The sequence below is a fragment of the Oenanthe melanoleuca genome, chromosome 1A, assembly GCF_029582105.1.
Source record: "Oenanthe melanoleuca isolate GR-GAL-2019-014 chromosome 1A, OMel1.0, whole genome shotgun sequence".
Lineage (NCBI taxonomy): Eukaryota > Metazoa > Chordata > Aves > Passeriformes > Muscicapidae > Oenanthe > Oenanthe melanoleuca.
The window spans coordinates 14,194,670-14,216,890 of NC_079334.1; the positions used below are offsets into that span (position 1 = coordinate 14,194,670).

The window sequence follows — 22,221 nt, forward strand, 5'->3', positions numbered from 1 at the left end:
CAAATGTGCCATACAGATGTATTTTTGCAGAGATAGCTTGCATTACTTCAGTCTAGTTACAGTTCTTTATGTAACACTCCAGAAGTTACAAGGCAAAGGACATTAGATCTTTACCTCTAGTGATTTACTCAGTTGCATTGATCCCTCAGTAAGAAATTACATTTTCTACACTGAGTATTTAGCTTTCGTAAAACATTATTCATTTCAACACTAGTTTTTCCATTAACACCAAGAATTCTGAGAACGCTTGACAGCGCTGTTAAACTTTAGAAGTTTTAATGAGTAAATTTTTCACACATATGAAAGAATAAGATCATTTATATGCTTCAAGTCCAAAGTGTTTTCACAAGTTGTAGAGATTCATGAGGTGAAGAATTTGAGTCATATTTTCCATACGAGATCTGAATAAACTCACCTTTAAACCACTGAAATATGAGGAACTACTGTTGTGGAAATGAAAAGGCAGTATGATATAAAGCCAAATGGGAAGTGTTGAAAGACGAAGCTTGCAGATCTATAAGAATAAAGAGCACAAACCCTTCTTGATACACTTTCCAAGGTTTCCTCTACAACCCTGGTTGTATCCTCTGAAGAAGATAGGGAAAGGAGGGTAGAAACCAGGTTTTCCATGTAAGAGAAAGCTAGGATTCTGTGATTTTCTTTTCTCTTCTGAAGTGGCATGAAAACTTCCCATAGGAAAATGTGGAGAAACCAAATTTGATTCAACCATTTACACATCTAAGTATCATTTAGACTAAGTCTGCACTTCAGTTTGATCCTGGTCTTTTAAAACTTTCAAAGCTCTTTGTAATATAAGCCCTTTCGAAATGTGTTCCAAAGCTTACCTTAAATAAAAATTGTATCTCTTCCAGAAATACCAGAATGTTTTGATCTTTTTGAAATACTTTACTTCTATGTTAGCTTTTTTACTAAAACTCTATCTTGCATAGTTTCTATGACTGCATGTAAGTGCAGTGGCACAAGTATTTGAAATAAGGAAATATCAATTTTCATCTACAATATTCTCCAGGGAAAACCTGTGTCTGATTTCAGCCACAAAACTAAAACTCTTAAGAATTATTAAGAAAATAATTGGAGTATAAGATTTCCGTACAGCTGCCCTGCAGATGTGGGAACACGCTTGTGGAAAAGTGAGGGAAATACAAACCTTTGGCTAAGAATCAGGTTGATGCTGTAGAAACTTCCTAACAGGAAAGATAAAGTATTACATAATTATTATATGTATATAAAAAGTATTATACAATTATACACATATATGTGTTCAGATATGAACAAAATGTTAGGGTGGGATGATTTTTAAATCTGTTTTTATTTTGGGGAGGGAGAGGTCCTTTATGGTTGCAATTACTGGTCTTGCTTTTGGAAAAGCGGGAGAAAGGATTGTTTCCAGAAACAGAAAGATGAAAGCACCATGGTCTGTCTTCTTGTGGAAAGGCTCGAGCGGGATGCAAGGCTTCAGGGGATGTGGTTTTAAGATCAGCCAGATCTTTTTCCGGCAGCACCCTTCGCCCGGTGCTTATTTCCTCACTTCCATCTTCTCGCTGTTTTCCCTCCTCCTTGGCAATGCCTGCTGCGTGCAGGCAAAAACCCATTAGCAGAATGATCTGGGTGTAAAATCCCAGATAAAAAGTCCGGGAGTAGAAAGCGATTATTGGAGATGCTGAAGGGAGAAAAGCGCCTCAGCTAACGCCTTCACAAAGTGTCGGAAATGAAGCAAGGGCCAAAGCCTTTACTAATAAGTAGCAGCTCTTTTATTTAAAAGAAAAGAATCGGAGGCCTTCGGCTTGCTGCTGCCTGCCTACTCGACGCTGGGAGAGAGTTCTCATCGATGCCGACTGAATGTAAGAATGGGAGTTACAACCTTGGGGACATGTCACTGATACGCTGAATGGCGAATTGCTTAGGAGTGTTACTGTGTTCGACAGCTTTGCGGTAAGGATGAGGGAACAAATGTCATCTCTCTCTCTCTCTGCAGGAGGTTTTCGCTCGCTTACTCGTGTCACTGGCGGTTTTGCCTCAGGTGTGGTTTTGTAATCTTGGAGAATCTTCTGGCTGGACTTGACTTTTGTGTTGAACTTTAGCTTTATGGGAGTCTCGGGGACTTTGCATATTGGGCGTTGTTGGTTTGATGGACAGGCAGCAGCAAGGCGTCGGAAGTGAGGTAAGGGGGAAGGGCGGAAATGGCGAGTAGCAGCGTATGGGAAGGGAGCAAACCGGGGAATACATCGACTTGGAACAAGGGAATACCACAAGCTTGGATTTCAGAAAGGGGATACAGCAGCTGAATGAGGGGGAGCGAACAACTGAACTGGAACCATATACAACATACAACAAAACAACTATTAATAACAATTTACTTAGACAACAAGGTAGGTAATAGTTTGAAACTATTTCTTCTCAGCAAAACCTGTTTACTACACAAAGTGCATGAGCTGCACAGTTACCCTCACAGAAAGAAACATTACAAACTAACAATCAGGAGAGGAGATAAAAGGGAAAGCAGCCACACAACATCCTACAACCAGGGAAATGCTGAGAAAAAAGGCTGAAAGGAAAAGGCCTGTATGCGTGAGGTTAACTAGAACCAAATAAACACATCTCCCCCGCCCCCTTTCGTTCCCACCCTCTGAGAGAAACAGCATTTTACGCATTCCTCCTAAATAAGCACTTTGTGAATGTGTCACTTATTTCTGCCAGGAGAGGAAAGAAAAACATCGAGCTCCGGGAACTAACCAAGAACAGTTTGTTTTCAAGATTTCTTTCAGCTACTCACCTCACCTTCTCCGGGGTTCTTCCAGAAGGTTCTGGGTCGCCACACCTACCTCACCCCAGTGCTGTCGGCCCCCAGTTGAAATTGGACAGGCTTCCTTCAGGTCACACCTTCATCAGAGCAGAGCCTTCAACAGGCTTTTAAAGGAGTTTAGGTGCTCCAGAAGTAGGAGTGGAGAAGGCATAGGGTGAACAGCAGAGGCCTAGCCTACCCCCGCTGGCTCCTATTTGAACCTTCAGCACCTGGGTCATGTGAATCCTGAGGTCTCATCAAAATCAACCCCTTCATATACCTTTTAAAGAGGACACCAGGATTCCTTGCTAGCCCATTTTTCCTATCCAGTGTTGCTCCCGCAGTTGCTTCTTTATCCCCCACTTAGCCCACCTTAAAAACTGGTAGAAAAGTGAGAGTGAGAACACACTGAATGTTTTGTGCATGCGTTATAAAATAATTCGTGGTGGTTTGTAATTTATGTGAAATAAAACATGCTTGTATAAATAAAATAGTAAAAAAGAAAATCTTTAGAACATAGGCAGCAGTGGGGGGAAAAAGGATTGCCTCACGAGAATTACAAAACTGCAGCTGTCAACAAAGCAGAGGAACCTAAATTAGCAAGTTAATAGAAATGGCTCCAGAGGAGATGGCTCTTTCAGAGACAAGTCCGGGAAACACCCAAGCGATGAACACTTGATAAGTACCACCGATCTAGATAACCAGAATCGTCAAGAAAATACATCCAAATACTGGATTCCCCGTAAACTAACAGCAGCAGTTTATCGACATTCATCGCTTCCCACAAATAGTTTTGTCCAGCCCACTGCCGATCCCGGGCTCGGCGCTGTCCTTTTTGATTGTGGCTATCGAGGACCGTATTTCGGTCGTGAAATAAAAATTGCTTCTTTTGATCATTCTTAATTCGGCTTGATCTTTTTATTATTTATAACAGTGCAGTTGAGGGGGGAAGGAGCAAGTGGAGGATAAATATCCACTCGAGTTCATAGTACGATAGATCTATACAGGTGGAAAAGGACCTCTAAGATCATTTAGTCCAACCATTGCCCAACACTTCCAAGCCCACCACTAAACTGTGACCCTGAATGCCACATTCACACTTGTTTTATATATCTCCAGGGGTGGTGACTCCACCATTTTCCTTGGTAGCCCATTCTAATGTCTAGTCAATCTTTCCCTGAAGAAATTCTGCCTAATGTTGAACCTAACTGTGCTCGGGTATGGCTTGAGGCCGTTTCCTCTTGTCCTATTGCTGGTTGCCTGGGAGCAGAGCCTGACCCCCATCTGGCTACACCTTCCTGTCAGGGGCTTGTAGAGAGTGATAAGGTCGCCCCTGAGCCTCCTTTTCTTCAGGTTTAACACCTTCATGTTCCTCAGGTGCTCTGCATAGGACTTGTGCTCCAGACTCTTCACCAGCTTTGTTAACCTTTGTATCACAATGTTTGACAGTTAATGATAAAAGCTACTCAGCTGGAGCATCTGGAAGATTCAATGCAGAACTGCTTGATTTCATTATAAAAAGAAAATCAATATTTAAAGATTGACCTAATAGGTGTGTGGGTTTGGTGGTATAAAACATTTGAGTCCAAAAAAGCCTTTTATTTCAGAGTAGTAGAATCAATGTGAAATCTTGATTTCTCTGATGTTACTGAAATAGATTTGGAGTGCCTGGAGAAAAGGAGGCAGTGAGGCAGCTGGGTTGTGCCAAAGTAGAAAGCCTGCTTTTCCAGCTTCCCAAGTACAACCTAGCTGCTTCAAACCCTGACAGCCCAGAGAGGGGCTAAAGTTCAGCATTTCGGCTATGACAGCACTATAAAAAGCTCAACATCCTCTGTACTCTAAAGCTACATTGCAGTTCCCCAGTCTGAATTCAATCAAGCCTGAAAAGACTTCAGAAACAAGTGCATAAAAAAGCCAGTCAGGAAATTTCAAACTGTTTTCCAGGTCCCACTTTACCAGCAACAAGACCTGGAGTTGTTGGCATGTGCTGGAACTGATTGAAAAGATAATGATAAAAGGTTCGTTTTGCACTTGGGCACGAGACATAATCACTTGACCTCCCGCTCAGGTTTTGCAGGGACATGGGCTCCGTGCTTGTGCTCCCAGGGAGCTGGTGACCCCCCAAGCCCCCAGGCCCCTCCTGCCATCCCTGATCCCGGGAATTTCACTTCCTCGTGGCCGCGGGGGGACCCCTGACTGCAGGACCACCATATCCTGTGGTGCTCAGCTATGAATCCAATGCTTCTGTGAGCAATAAGATGCTTATCCATTTCTATAGTAAATCCATCACATTCCCCGGAGAAGAAGTCCTCTGTGGAAAATGGTGCCTGCTAGAAAGCACAGATGCTTTTTAGCAGGCATATTTCTGGGCATGCACTACCTCAGCAGGTAAACTGTTAATTAAACTAGCATTAATGGCCGGTGACCAAGACATAAATGCATTCCTATAAATAGATATTGCTCCATTTCCCAGGTTATCAGTCATAATACTTAGTCTAAATTACGCCACAGTAAGCCATGTAATTTTTCTGTAAATTGTTGTATGTTTGAGGAGGATGCTTTAGCTTATAATTGTGGTGAATTAGGCTTGTGTCTTGGTTTGATTTGGGTTTGCCAATTCTAGTATATTCAATTTCTTTTAGAGATAGGATTTAGGAGCAAAGACAAGGCAGGCCTAAAACTTAAAAGGGTATAAGAAGAAATTTATTAATAACACAGAAAAAATAAGAAATTTGGAATAAGATTTCCAGATCATTCCCTCCTCCCCCACCTCACCTTTTATATTTCTTAACAACAACATACAGAGAACACTTCAGTCAGTTTTCCACTTAAATAATCATTTCAGTTCACTCTAGAGGGAAAAGTTCCGTTTTTGGTGTAGGCCTAGGGGGTGTCTTCACTTTCACAATTTGCATCTGCCCAGGGAAAAACTGGACTTCCTCGTGAACTTCCTCCCATCTTCACAGTCTTTCCAGAGCTGTGTTATGGGTTATGTCACACACATGGGGTATTATTTTTGAAGACAAGCTGTTCAAAGACAAAAATTCTCTTCATCTCTTTTTCTATCAAATGTCTCTGTCCATCTTTCCAGTCTCCAGAACAGAGAGCCCCATTCCCTCTAGACAAAGGATCTTTTTCCTCCAGCTCTTCAACCCCCCCAAGTAGTTTTCCACAGTTTAAAGGAATTTCAGTGTAGTCCAGTCCCCTCATAGCCCACAAAAAAAAGGTTTATCAGCCCACTTATCAGTGGCATCTCTTCAATCTCTTCCCATCTGGAAACTTAGCTTTTACTTCACTGTCTTCAGTATACTCCCTGCTTTATTTCTCTCATTCAGGGGAGCTCAGGAGATGTGCAGTCTTATCCGGGCATTAGAAGGGTTAAAATTGCACTCAAAAGGTGAAGGAGCTGGGCCAGGCCATGCTGGAAAATGTGCCAGGGCTTTTCGGGCCGCACAGGCTGGGTGGAGGAGGAGATGAAACTGCACTTTCCCATGCTGTGTGGGCAGCTGGGGGCTTCTTTCCCCCAGCTGCTTTCAAAACGGCGGCAGAGCCCCAGTTGAGTAGTGGCCACCCTGGGAAGGGACCAGGACCCCAGCAAAGGTCCTCCTTTCCCCTGGCTATCACGGCCCCCAGCCGAAAACAGGGGGAGGGGGGTGTCGCTGGCCCCCTGCCCCACCAGGCCGCATGGGGAACGGAGGCCGGAAGACAAAAGAGAAGGATTAATTTTACCAATGTGATTCATAAAAGTGAAGTAACTTTTTAATTGGTTACCCAGCTGTCAATTATTAAATCAGCTTTCCGATTGGTCCCTGCAGCTCACAGAGGAAGTTCTCATAGAGGAAACAGCCTCTCTGTGTCTCTGTGCTTTGTGCTTCTCGTCTCAGGTGACTTTTTATGCACAGCCAGCACAGTTTGGCTAGAGATTACAGCAGCTGCAGAATCTCTTTGTTGTGCTGAGCATGAGAACCAAGTCTTCTAAGAGATTCTTTAATGTGCCAAGATCAATATTAGAGAGGCAGAACAGAACAAATCAGCCACGAGGGCCAAGTTCTGCTCGTAAATCGATCTGGTAATGACATGCCAGTGATGTCACAGCTGGTACTGGCAGCCTGAAGGGTAGAATAGCCAAAACGAGCCAGGATGTGGCAGCCTGAGAAGCAGAGACAGGAGTCCAAGGGCTAGTAATAACCTCTGAAGTGACAGCTGGGAGACAGATGTTTGGTTTAGGGATATTGACTCTATTCTCCAGCCTGGCTGATAATTAGTGATCCAGAAAGGCAACAGGTAGATTAGTCTGTGCCTTGAAATCTGGTGAGTAATCATTTTAAAATAATCCCATAAAATGTTCATTTTGACATTCGCCACAGGGACAAGATTCCTTACTTTACTTTACTTTCTTTTCTGCTTTTGACAGACGCTAAACTGCATAAGGTACCACACTGTGAGCATAACAAAACCAAAGTATTCCTGGTTAATGAATGGCAACTAGTCACTGAAAGTAATTGGTCATGAGCTACATACAAATTAAAATTATACCTCTCCTAGTTTAACAAATGAAACCAGACATTGGTGTGGGGTTCTTTTTCTTTCAAATTAGGAAGTGCCTGTTCTTTGGAATCCTTACTATACAAGCAACTTTGGTCAAATTAAGTTTTTAGGGTACTAACTGGTTCATAGCACCAACACAACATCTCAACCATCAGTTAAAAGCCTTGCTTTGCTGCTCTCCTGGCTCTGAAAATCCTAAACAATGAGTCACAAGCTTGCAGAGCACTACAGAATGGTAAACCTGCTTATCAGGCCACTTTCTAGGATACAGAGAACTCATGGTCATATCCTTGAACTAGATGAAAAACCTGCTCCAAGGTTTCCCCAGGAAAAAAAAAAACAAAAAAAAAAAAGGAGGTAGTTTCCCATGTAACTGAAATTTCATATTTTGTTGTGCTGGGTCTGAAATCGGAACTTGAAAAACTAGGGTGATAATTATGTAAAAGGTTTGTTGTAAAAAAGGGAGGAAACCTTTCCATTTAAGATTAATACAAGCCCCTGTTTACTGTAAGTCAGTTACAGAACTTGTACTCCTGACCCTCTGAAAAGGACTTTCTTAAAGTAAACAGACTTTCTTAAAATGTGCACATGAAGACATGAATACAAATTATAGAAAAAGGTACCCATTTATTCTAGGTATGATAAGGATATTTACAGTATTCATTTGCTCAGAATAAGACCCATCCTTACAAGTTTTAAAGTAGTAATTATAAATTACATTTAAAAGGGGAGACAGTCCAAGCATGTTTCTGTTACAGATATTTTTACAAGGACAGAAACACTTTAAGGCGAAGTTGTTTTGACTTTTGCTGCCACCCACATTTATCTTGGCAAAACCGTTTCAAAGATAACATTACCTTGAGGGTAATAAATTCAACATAAAATTCTTTTCCCTCAGATACTTTTCAGAACAGTTCACATATGACAAAAAATTGACTTTTTATTTAAAACAATTAATTAAATCTAAATGAGATGACCTGCCTATACCCCAGCTTCTCAGAGAGGCAAAAGATCATCCACGCAACACATTAACCACCTCCAAAAGACATCATCAACTTTCTTGAAGGTACTTCAGCTTACCAAACAAGTTGCTGCAGCCAGAGATCCACAGTCATGTGGTACAGTCCACCTTTTCCATCACATTATTTTTCAAGACAGGAGAACAAGAACCTTCAAGTAGTTGATTTTTGAGGTAAATTATGAACACTGTCTGCTTTGGACAGCACTTGGTTCCCACTGCACAGACTAGTGCCCTACCACAGCAAACAGGATGAGTTGGCTAAGCTGCTATAGTGTTATTCTTTAGTCATTGTAACACACAACAGAGTTAAAATTGAGTTATCTAAAATGGTTTATCTCTTGAGGTAGAGCCCACAAGTCATATTTACTCCTGTCTCTAAACTATAATGCACATGCCATAAAGCAAATACAGCCATTTTTGGTCATTTATAAAATAAACCCACTGATTTTTCAGATGTTATTAATTGTAAAATAACAGGTTTGTTTGGGTTTTTTTCTGAATCATTTTGTGCCTGTTTTAGAAGGAAGCAAATTAAATATTGGTAATAATAGATTGTGGCTATTTATACAGTTACGATAAAAAAACCCTATGTTTTATATAAATAAACCTCAGAGCAATTTTCAAAAGGGTTAGTATATGAGGATTTTTTTTAACTTAAAACTTACTTTGGAAAATTCCAATTTTAACTTCATAATAAATTAAAAAACAAACAAACAAAAAAAAACACAAAAAAAACAACAACAAAAAAAAACAAACCCCAAAACACTCCCGGTCATTAGACCTTTAGGCTACATAGCTACTTTTAATACTACATTGGGTAATTGTTTCAGGATTACATGAAAGGGAAAAGAAAATGAAACACAACAGAAACCCCCGTCCACCCACACACACACAATTCACTGAACTAGCACGGTTTGTTAGGTGAGAAAACTGCAACTAAGACTATTGAAAATGTACGATGTTTAACATTCCAACAGAGGCAGAAATGTGACCTGTGCATTAGGAGGGGACGTTATTCCTGGTTAGCCAAGAATCCTCTGTAACAACAAAGCTGTTGCTGTAAACAAGAGTTGAAGATAACCAGATAACCCAGTAAAAAGTTACAAACACATGAAGATTGGCACTTGATCTTTAGTCAGCCCCAGTCACTTCATTTTCTCCCCAGAGACTTGCAAACACAGAACTTTAAGTTTCCATTTTATTACCATAAAAAATAAAAGTCAATTTGTAGTTCCAGAGTAAACAAATAAAGCTTAGTTTCAAACTGTTTAAAAACAAAGAACCAAATTCTGGTAAGTTACATGTCACAGGGTTCACATCAGCACCTCAACCTAAATGCAGTTTTTTGTGAACTAAGCATACTTCACGAAGTTTTCATGTTAGTGACAAGGGGCTACATTGTCATCAGATGCACATGTAACATGGCTCAAGAACAACCTGCAAGGACTGCAACTTCCAGAGTTCCCCACTGAGCTCTACATGTTCAGAACCAACATTTAAGACCAAAGTTATTAAAGATTGACCTTTTGCATATTCCGAAAGGGAAGACGAATACAATAAACTAACACTTGGCTTTGAAACATTAAGATAACAATGTTGTATTTCAGCCACATATTTACAAAAATTTTTACAACAGAATTGTGTAGGGTTTCCTTTTTATTGTCATAATACACTTATAGTTTAATAGCCATCTTAACCTTCATGCAAAGGTGCATCTCTTGTTACACAAGAAGTTTCCTGTTTGACTTTTTGCACTCTGAGGACAGCAGGCAGAGGGCTGGGTAAATTTGGGTCACCCTTAAAAATGTAGGCCTGTTTGCTCTACTGCACCTTCAAAATAAGGAGGTAAAGAACAGGCACCATTAATTCCACAAGGGTTCATTGCCCCTAGCTTGTTTCCCAAAAACAACAAAATTAGTCTCGAACAGTTGCAACATGGATTATTCCATGACTTTCCCCTCTTCAGTTTACTTCCCGAACTCTGGATTTACTTTCCTAGAAGCATACTTTCTGAGCTTCTTTTCTAATGTATATTGTTGGCTATACATTTTAAATTAAACTGTTATGTAAAGAATGTAACAAGCTTTTTCCTTTTACGCAACTTAATCTTTGTGCTGAGCATTCTTCAAAGGGATTTTATAAATAATACAGTAAAAGTTTAGATCAGTCTTCCACCCTCTCGTCATTATACCATGTTGTTGCTTTCTCCAACTTTATCTACAAGCTGTGGAAAAGGAGAGAAAAAGGTTTTAAGTTGATGACGTTTATGTACACTGAAGCTACTCTCAAATACTGCTTGCTACTTGCACAGTTAGTATGTGTCTGGAAATGAGAGTCAAGTAGTACTCACCGAGATATCATGGTTTAGGTTTGTGAAAACCAAAATTCTTACAATTGCAATTGTGTTTCTGCATAACATATTTTTCTCATATAGACATTAACAGTGCAACATGAAGATGCAACAGAATGAGAAAGGAAATAGAAGAATGCAGATAACACTGCCAGCTTAATGGTTAAAACAAAACAATACAGTCTCAATCACACATGCATTAGTAGACCAAGGAAGATATTTCAACTGACCATTACTGTGGATTCTCTTCTGAGCCTACGTAGGCTTTGAATAAAACATTAACAATTATCTTTTAAAAACAGGATTTAACCCCATTGTGATCAAATTAAATACAATTAAGATCAATTGATAAATAAACATTCAATTGATCATTAATTATGAGCCACAACTTGGCCTAACTGTGAGACTGGAACAGATGATCTGGAACACTCATTTTTAAAAAACAGCCTGCATGCATCTAAGTTATTCCCACTATTAAATTTTAGTAGTAGCTATTAAAACTGTTGCTTTCAAAACTAGTATTACAAACGCTTGTGTAAAAATACATACAAAAATTAGCACAGTAAAAGTAGCTGACTGAAACACCCTAGATTAGCATCTTTCTGTTAATTGTCTTCAAATCCCTGGCCATTTGGTTGAAAAACTGGAAAACTCCATTTGAAAAAATACAAATCTTAGTAATAAAAAGAGGTAGCCTGGTGCAGTGGACCCTAATAAATATATCTGATGAATGACTGTGCATCCTGAGCATTTCTGAGTTCACCATACAAGCTGCAACTTAACATTGAACTCCACTGTTTGCTTTTACAGGCCACTTTTCCTAAGTTCGGCCAAATATTGCATCACAAACGGTGTCCTCCTCATTGCACAGACAGAAGAAGAGGCCCAGGGCAGTGGCAAGATTCACCTATATGATCACCCAGGGCCAACAGTGAAGCAAGAAGAACCCCAGCATTCCCAGTCACAATGCAGGGCTCTTCCCACTTCACTACCCATAAGCAGGAGGAGCTTCTGCAAACATGTCCCTTTGTTCCTTTTACGAAGTCTCTGGGAATGAATGTGATGAGTATGGTGCAAGAACTGTACAGGAATGCATTTGAATTCATTGCTTAAAAGCTATATTTGCTTTATTTTTTATGCATTTCTACAAGTGCTGTATCAGTGGAATAAAAACCAGAACAAGCTTCAGTTGTTGCATGAAGTATCAAACTTACCGAGCTTATACCAGGTAAATTCAAGAGATATCCAAGAACTGGGACTCTTCTAATAAAACCAACCACCACAGGAAAGAACCCCCTTTAGGCAAGACATTGGAAGATTGTATTAGTTTTTATAATTAAGCTTTTCTCATATAGCTATAACATGAAAAAATAGCAGGTAATTTTTAAACCAAGATTACATAAAATCTTGCAGCTTGTTAGCAGCACACTTGTTTACCAAATATATCAATCACACATTCATCAGAGAAAGTAGAAAAACAAGAAAGAAATGGTGTATTTTTACATGGATTTCATTTTCTTCATAGCTGGCAACTCTCAGTCAGCTCATCAAAAAATAACTCAAGTGAGAATACCCAACTTCGTCAGCAAAACTGATTTATAAAATTAGCATATATATTTTGAGATAATTCACATTATTGTAGAAAACACATTCAAGACCCAATGTTGGAACTAGTGAAGTTAGTTTTGCATAGTTAAAACCATGTATGGTAATCTTCCCATTATCTAAAGAAAATAACGCATGACAGAGTTGTATATTCATTTATTTCCCAAATTTAAGTCAGTGGTTTGAATCATGATCACAGTGATGTTGCCTGGAATAGCTGCTATGGTGTAGCCCCTGCACTGTTCACTTAATCTCTGCAGCAGAAAAACTAATTTTCTGTGACAGTATCTCAGCTGTTTGCAGGCAGCTGGTGGCATTCCCAGCGATCTCATGTTGAGCATTCCCTGCATGGAATAAGGATTATATGCAATATGCCTCAGTCACAGTGAAACAGTGAAGTTTCACAAGTCATCATTCTCTTCACCACACTGCTAACAACTATTTGCTGGGTAATAACCATACCAATAAGGGGAGTTTTTGAGATTTTTTTTTTTATTTTTTTTATTACTAGATCATTTAAGTGGCCCAGTAAATTGTGAGGCAGGGCACACAAAGCACTTGTAATGGATTAAAACAACTGCTGTGTCCAAGAATAAAGAATTGTCAGAGCACTAGGGATAATATTGTCAGCTCTAAGTCTACAATGCTATAATCTGAATAATCTGAACAAGGCTCCAAAAGCACCTTAGATTACAACAACTGTCCCATAATAGCCAGGGCAGTTTTCTGCTATGCAACCAAGCAGCAGGATCCTGAGGAGCAGTATAAAATGATGCTTTAGGAAAGACTTATTTTTAACTTCTTCAGAAGGGAGCAAGTTGCTGACAAAGGATGATGGTTAAACTGAACAAGACTGAAGCAACACAAAAAGCTTGGCTTGAAGTAGTCACTAGCCAACCTTGTAGCAAGGGATTTAGATTCTATTAATTAATATGCACTGGAAAAGACAGTAACAGAATCATGGAATCATCAAGATTGGAAAAGGCATTTAAGATCATTCAATCCAAATCACTGGTCTCCAGATACTTTAAATTAAAACAGATCAGATACACATTGATTCCTGGAATTACAAATCCCTTGTTGAGTCCCTTCAGGCTAGGGGATAGTCCAAGGGATAACTATTGATCTTTTATAAATCTCTCAACATATTTATCTTGCAAGCACCACTAAGTAATCCATAACCGTATTTGCTTAGACATACTAACTTACAACTCTTTTGAGATCTTTTAAAAGGAATGTGTTTTATTGGAAACACACCTACTTGATTTGTACTGTCTGATTAAATTAAACACTATGCAAAAAGTGACAATGTATTCAGTGAAATACTGTGATTATCAAAGCACTTGTAATGATAGAGTTCAGAGTAACACAGAGTAGAACAATAAGAAATACATGAAACCCACAAAATTAATTTTCTGAAATTTCACTGTCTCCAGTAGGAGCCAAGTTCAGATTTGTTTTTAAAAATAAACATTTTATCTGAACTAAATACCAGATTAACATACAATTTTACTGAGTACACAAAGAGCTTCATGAGAACAATGGTTTCACTTTGATTAACAGGAACAGTATTATTTAGACATTTGCTGAACACTTCAGGGTCTGACATTTGATCAATAACCATTAGTGAAACAGTCTGCATCTAGACAGAAGTCCAAGAACAACCAATTTCTACTTTTGGTATATTTTTTCTTTCTTCTGTGGGGAAGCATAGAACTTCAACCATGGAAATAAAGATAAAAATATAGATATCTTTGCAGGTTGTAACAAGTCAAATTCTTTCACTATTACAGTTGCATTTGAAGAACTTAAGATGACACATTGTCAAAGTTGTAACATGTTTCAAGACTGCTGTTAAAAAAAAAGATTTTCCATTTTTTCTTAACTCAGTCAAGATACTGCAAACAAGCAGGTCTGACTCTAAGGCACAGTTGTAATGAAATATGTCAGAAAACATCTTTTCCCTGGGCTCCATAGTGATGAAATGGTAAGGTTACAAACCTAGGATGATAGTAACTAAATATTTTGCCCCATTGTTAAAGAAAAGAACAAAATCCTCACCAAAAATAGTACCAAGTATCCCTTTTCCATGAGGAGATATTTAAACTTCATACTGCTAACAATTTGGGCTCCTACATATTTTGAAGCTTTGCAATTCATTGGTTAGACATCAACATTATCAAAGTCACTTTGATAAATGCCTCACAGATTTGAGTCTTGGAAAAATACTTACCAACTTGTAAATAAACAATTTCATATAAAATCTGTCCAAAAGGAGCATTTAAAGGATGCTACTTTGTCAACTCTAACACAGAAACACTACACGAATACATTTATTCCTAGATAAACTAACACAAAGTTGTTTTCAAACAAGACTTACCTGAACAATAGGAAGAACCCATAAATTTCAAGGATCATTCCTATTAAAGGCCAACCAATGAGAACTATGAGCACACCACCCAGGAAGAAGCCTGTTGCTTTCATTTTGTGTTTTTGAAAGAAGAATCTAAATGTTCTTTCTAAACCAATAACAAAAGACAAGCCAGCCACAAATAAAACCTAGAAAAGACAAAAACAAACCAAAGAAAGAAAATAACTAATTATGTTCCCAAGTACAGGGTGCAAACATACAAATATATATCTATATCTATATATCTATATATATCTATATATATATCTATATCTATCTATATCTATATATCTATATCTATCTATCTATATATATATATATATGTAACAAAATGAGATTGCTTTTCTTGCTCAACTTATTTAAATAGCAAAAGACAATTGGTGAGAATGAATTTACTATTGATTTTCTTTTGTAAGGTCCATCTTAAAGTACTTGTAGCTCTCAGCTGCTTGAAAGTAGTTTATGCTTTGTGGTCTCTGCCAAATGCACACAAGACAAAAGACCTGCTGACAACAGTTGTATCTGCCCTGTCACATACATGCAATCTTTACCACAAGAGGTGCTGTAGCTTAGTACTACTGACAGCAAAGGCTCTTAAAAACTAAGAATACACATAAAAGCACCTCTGTTCTGTGCCACTGACATCTTCAACAGCTTCTACTTATCTACTCATAGTAGATACTCTCATTCTGCAAAGGCAGAGAAGGAAAAAGCTGAACAGTTGTTTTTTACTGTGCAGAGCCTTTTTACTCTTTATTTGTTCCAGTATAGACTGAACACTATCACACTAGTGCCAACTACTTAGAACTATTTCTGGTGTCCTGGAGCAACAGGACTCAAAATTATTTCAGCAACATTTTTGCTCAGAAAGCAATAGAATCTCAGATTTTACTCAAGATGGTTTCATTTAAGTTTTGTATGGTATTTAATCACTTTCTTAGAACCTCCTGCCCTTTCTGATATAACTTTTTTTTATAAAAAAAATAATCCTCTGCAAGGATACAGTACCTTTTCTTGCACTGTCTTTGGTTACCACACAGTCTGTCATTGTCTCTTCCTACCTACACTTTCATTTTCCCTAAACAGGATCTCATAATTCCACCTTACATTATGAAAAGAAAAAATAAACAGTATTTCATTTTTCACTCTTCCACTGCACACTTGATTTGATGGCTGATAACAATGCTTCAACTAATGCACCCAAATTCAGATACACAATTTTGTATTTCCCTTTAGGGAATCTCAGTATTTGGGAATGAAGCTAATCTGTTTGGCTGCCGACTTTTAGGCATCAGCAAAAGAGGGGGTGAATCTCTACCAACCAGGCTGTACTTTGGCTGGCTGGCAAAGCTGAGAACAGCAGAGGCACAGAGACAAATCACATGCAGAAAACACCCTGTCATTTTATATTTGGATTGGAAATTTTTTGTACCAGAACTAGGATTTATTTTCTGTGCTACTTTGAGGGACAACTTTGATTTGGTAAAAGCTGAAGATACTGAATCTCTCTTTTATGAAAGAGGTCTGGCTCTTCTAAAGCCAGAAGTGTCAGGAATTCATACTTTTTTTCTTTCCTCATACAGCACTGCAAAGCTAGATGTACTTGATGATTCTTATCCAAATAGATATTTAAATTGGCAGTTATCTTAGAGGATTACAAAAAAATCACATTTGCAACAGCACAATAGCTGTGGAACAAGCTGCTTCTTGTTTACCAACATCCCACAGGTCTGACCCAAGGTAATATTCACATCAGCGTGAGCTGTTCTAACTCAACCAGGAAAAATTATTCACTCCTATCACTGAGCACAGCTCCTCCTATATACCAAATCACCACAGTAATCTTAGTCATGCAGCTTCAAATTGATAACATACTGTTCTACTTTTAGTTTATCTTTAATAGATCACATACTTGATTCTAACCAGTGCAGAAAAGGCACTTACATTTCCAATAGCCAAAAGAGCTTTGTCAAAGAAGAGTATCATTCCAAAGAACAGGAAAAACACTCCGAAGCCTGTTAGTCCCATTCCAATCTCTGAAAAATAAGCAAATTTAGGCATGTAACAAAATATGCTATCAAGAAAAAGTTATGGATAAAAAAGGGGGGAAAAATTAGAACATCCAATCTAAAGACATTTTAAATTTAAAAACTTCCCTGAGTGTACAAATATCATAAATCTTGTAGACATCAATTACTTCAACAGACAGATCTTTGGTAGCTGCTTATCAAAAAAGTCCATATTTGGAACTAGACACTGAAATTGAATGGAACCTTTTGATTAATTGCTAGTATGGAGAAAAGGATTGTTTAGTAAAGAGATATGAAACTCTGTTTTCCAGATTAGATCAGTTGGTCAGAATATGGTACAAATAACACCAAGGTCATGTGTTTGATTCCCAACTGAAGAGTGGATCCTCCTTGTGGATCATTGAGTGGATCTTTGTGATCCTTCTCTTTCAACTCAGAATATTCTGGGATTTGCAGATCTTATCCCATTATCTTTACCATCGTATTGTAAGTACTCAGGTCCTCTCCATCCTCCTGAGACCTTATGTTCCATCTCCCATGACCTTGCATAGCAGTTCCACTCCCCTCAGTTTCCAGATGGAACACAACTTGGAGGAACCCTGCAGGAATTTTCCAAGTTACACATGTGCTGACAGCTATCAAACACTAGCCTGGGTCTCCAAACAACTGCCAGTTTTCACAACTAGTAGATATACTAGATATACTAGTAGAAATACTGATAGATTAATGTTCAATTATAATTTTCATGTTTCATGTTTAATTTTAAGAATTAAATGGTAGATCTACATTACACATAGAGAATATCTCTAGGCTGCTAGTGTTGCACAGCAGTTTAATTTTATGAAAATTTTCATTTTATGATCTTAATTTGCAAATTTTTTAAAAATACCTTTGTACTTAATATGTTTGCTTATATTATGGGCTGGGCAATGCTGGGTTAACAGCTGGACTCAAAACTCAAAGGTTTTTTCCCAGTCTAAACAGTTCTATAAACTTTGAGTTCTGCAAAGGATGCTCAAGAAATACTGGGAAGCCAAGAGTAGGATGGAAAGTCTGTATGAAAAACCAGGCTAGAAATGTCAAGCTGTGATTAAAACTACCAATAGCCTCTAAAGTATCTTGAGGACTGCTCTTAGAAATACATCCTGCTTTAAATTTTAAGTCTCTAAAGCCTTCCTTTGACTCTCACACAGACTGGGAGAGAAAAACCAGGAATGGCAACAAAAGGGCTGCAAACACATGCATTTATTATTGTTTTCTCTGTAACCACACAATTTAGAAACCTATAAGACACAAAAATAGCTTAGCAAACCCAGCTCTAATGCTATATACAGGCTGGCAGCCTAGTATGTGCCCAATATGTGTACATTGAGGTTCTAAGTAGTTTTGCATTGCCTGTCCTGAAACAAACAAAAAACCACATTTACAATCACAGCCCTCACTGCTACTGTTGGCCAGATCTACCTCAATATATTTTAATTGCACTTCTTGATGTCATTGGTCATTTGCTGTTGCTTGATGAGCTTGGGAGTAAAGGAGGATAATTATGCCTGTCTAAGGACTTCCAAGTAGTTATTGGTAATAAATTTCAAAACAGCTCAGCGATTTTTTACAGCAACATTCTACACCCCAAATTTCTCTAATGGCTTGGCTTTCAGCAAGGCTGCAGAGTACATGCTATTAGAGCTGTAGTTCTATAGTATTGCCTGCCACTTTAAACTGTTACTATGAGCAGTTTAACACCCCACGATTAAAACCACTAAGTAACTCAACACGATCAATTTACTACAGGCACTCGCCCTACTTGCTTACAATGAAAAACGGAATTGCAAATTGTATTTCCAATGGATCTGCTGACTGAAAGCAATGTAACAATTGCTACTAACCTCTTCTCCTGTACTCTCTACTTCAGGAGAGCAGAAACAATCTGTATTCTGGAAGGAAATCACTTGGAGGGAGGACTCCAGAGGAATGACCAGCTGCCAGCAAGATAAATATGCAGTCATGGGAAGTGAGTATTCACTCCTCCCACGAACACAGATCAAGGTAGCAGACGCAGCTCATGGTATAGATCTAGCAAGGAGACAGAGGCCAACTCCCAACAGCTGCTGCAATGACCACTCTGACACTTCTCTAATCACCCAAAATTACTTTTTATGATCACTTCTGCCACAATGTATTCTGATTCACTTCACAAGTCACCTATATTCTCTGGTTAGTGGAAGGAAAAGAAAAAAAGAGAAGCAAACATTATACTCATTATCCCAAAAATAACTACTGAAAGAGGATGAATGGTTCAGGACTATTATCCTCTGGTGCTGAGGGTCTTACTGACTTGATTCATGTCAGAGGTTGTAACTACTTTTACTCTTCCTAAAGGAAGGAAAAGAAAAAGTGCTGGCTTCTTGCATAAAATCTTTTCAATAAAAAACTATGAATATTTATAGAGGGAGCAAACTATTTTTAAATGTTTTTTCCTGTGCCAAAAGAGCTTTCCCACATTCGTCAAATACAACATATCAATGCCTAGAAATGCAAAAACACATACTAGCCAGGCTCTATTCATTCTGGATTATTATGATTTCCTGATAAGCAAATCTTCATCAGTGTTTCTCCAGAAATTCCATAAGCTGTGCAATAGTACTGCAGCACTGTGTCAAAACAGCTTAGTAGATATTAAGATTCAAAATTAAGATACATTGTTTGTGAAAGACTAGGGCAGACAATGCACATCCCCAGTCTGTTATAGTGCTTTATATTGTGCAAAATAAAATGGAATTGCGTGCTACAGGCTTTTAGAAAACAAAAACTAATACAGTTCATATTCAATGTATAACTATTATTTTGCTAGCAGCATTTTTTAGTATTGAAAATTAATTTTGGGAAAAGCTAAGTGCATTATTTTGCAATTACTGGTGGTTTATAACACCATTCAATGTACCACTTAAAATGATGTTCTAGACTACAGATTCAGAATTAACTTTCCAAACATGAACTGATGCAGGGTTCTCCCCAGTTATTTATCACACTAATCCACACTACTCCAGTGACTCTATGGCTAACTCTGTATTTTTCCAGACAGTAGTGAACTTTAAAATACCTGATGAACTGTTTTCAGAATTTCAGAAAAACTGAAAAAAAAAACCCAAACCTTAAAACCCTAAATGCCAGAGTATTTTATTTAGTACTCTTGTCTCTGACAGTCAAAACCAATAGTCTTAGCACTGGAAACAGCTGAATGTCCCACATGAGCAACTAAGCAAAAGAGAAACAGTGAGTCTCTTTCTGACGAGATTTTTATTTTTTTGCCCAACGAATACTCCAAACAGGAAATTATGGGGAAAAGCAGAGCCCACAAGGGTTTAATCAATCAGAAATCTAAAAAATAACCCCAAGGGTTAGTACTCATCCCAGTAACAGCACAATATCTGAATATCTCAAGAAATCATTGACCCTGAAGGCTGCTAAACTCTGCTGCCTGTCTTCATCCTTGACCTTAACTGGCTCTCCAAAACCTCCATTTCCAGTATCCTGTTATTAAACTTAGTTATTTTATATTTTTATTTTTTTCTAAGTTTTTCATACCCTCCCTCATAACTGATGCTGTGGTGCTTATCAGGCAGACTCATTTCCTTCGGTGGCAATCATATGAGAAATGCATCATACATGAGATGGTAATTTAAATCAAAGGCCTATCATTGTCCTTTACCTTGCAGCTTAAGCTGTTATCACACAATCACAACTGCTAGGGCTGTCAGGATCCTCTAGAGATCACCCAGTCCAACCCCCCTGCCAAGGCAGTGTCAACTGCAACAGGTGAGAAAGGAATGTATCCAAGTGGGTTTGGAATGTCTCCAGAGAGGGAGATCCACGCCCTCCCTGGGGAGCTGTTCCAGGGCTCTGCCACCTTCAGTGTAAAGAAGCGCTTCCTCACTTTGAGATTAAATCTTTCTGTTTTACTTCATGGCCATTGCTCCTTTTTCTGTCGCAGGGCACCATTGAAAAGTGTGGCACTGTTCTCTTGTCACCGATTTGCGATATTTATATGCACTAATGAGATCCCCTCTCAGTCTTCTCCAGAAGAAAGAGGCCCAGCTCTCACAGCCCTTTCTCACTAGATATGCTCCAGACCTTTCACCATCTTTATTCCCTTCTGCAGGTCCCTCTCCAGTAGCTCTTTTTTTTCCTTGTCCTGAGGAGCACAGACCTGGACAGAGCACTCCAGATGTGGCCTCATTGGGGCTGACTAGAGGGGCAGGATCTCCTCCCTTGACCTGTTGGCCACATATCCTGATACACCCTAGGATACCGCTGGTCTTCCTGGATGCCAGGACACATTTACAAATGTCTTTACTTCGATTTCTTTGATCTTTATTTCCAAGCACTTCAGTGGAAACAAAACTATGGCCACATACAAGTATTTTTACTTCTTTCCATTTAAATGTCTTGTCCTCACCTTGAAGCCCCCTCAGTGTCACCTTCACATATTTGGTGTGATTTGGTGTGCTGCAAGAGCAGCACAGTAAAGCTATTTAGATAATTAAGTGAGTCCACAGGGAGGTACACAGGAAGAGTGGAGCTAAGAGTTACTTTGTTTACCGTTCGGATTTCATTCATTCATAGTGATCTGTCAAAGTGCGATGGGTACAAACCCATAGAACGGCTAGGTTAGATAACATGAGTTTTTTCCTGTAAGGGTAGCCAGGCACTGGAACAGGTTATCCTGTGGCTGTCCTATCCCTGGAAGTGTTTAAGGCCAGGTTGGATGGGGTGCTGAGCAGCCTGGGATAGTGAAAGGTGTCCCTGCCGATGGCGGGGGGTTGGAGTGGGATGATCTTTAAGGACCCTTCTAACCCAAACCATTCTGTGATTTCGCCCCACCACAGCACACTAAGCACTCGCAGCCCCAGACAAACGACTGCCGCGCTGGTGACAGTCTCCTAAGGGCGAGGGACACTGCCGAGCGCTGCTCTGGCGCTCTCCATCCCATCTCTCTTTCTGTGCTCCCCCCTAGCTGGCGGTACCGCTGCACAGAGGCTGCCGCGACTTCCACTACGGGAATGCGGCCGTCAGAGCTCCCCCAGCCCTGTCCGTTCCCACCCCACCGTGGGTTCCAGCTGGTCTCCAGAGGCCCAGCTGGAATCTGTTCGGCCGCTCCCGGGAGGCTCCGCCGCAGACAACGGGTGCGGGCCCGGCGAGCCCGGCCGACCTAGGACCCCCGGCCCCCGACACCCCCAGCCCCACAGCGGGCGGCCCCTCCCCGCTTCCCCGCCGGGAGCGACGGCAGCGCTTACTCTGCGTGTCGGACAGGGAGATCATGGTGAGGCGGGAGCGGGATGAAGACGAGCGGGAGTGAGACCGGCGGCGGCCACGTCTTCCGGAAACACACACCCCACAGCATGAGAGGCGCCCGCCCATTAGTCGCGTCCTCACCAATCAGCAGGCGTCTTGTAT

General features: G+C 39.6%; 1 protein-coding gene across 1 annotated transcript; it reads right to left on the reverse strand.

Moving 5' to 3' along the window:
* Positions 1-9,569: 9,569 nt before the first annotated feature.
* Positions 9,570-22,186, reverse strand: GOLT1B (golgi transport 1B). Its single transcript, XM_056482636.1, has 5 exons — positions 22,062-22,186; positions 16,682-16,773; positions 14,708-14,886; positions 11,937-12,018; positions 9,570-10,596 (listed from the first exon to the last, which is right to left on the reverse strand). Exons 1-5 carry the CDS (start codon positions 22,183-22,185, stop codon positions 10,558-10,560), a joined length of 516 nt encoding a protein of 171 aa, XP_056338611.1. The 5' UTR covers position 22,186; the 3' UTR covers positions 9,570-10,557.
* Positions 22,187-22,221: the final 35 nt, after the last annotated feature.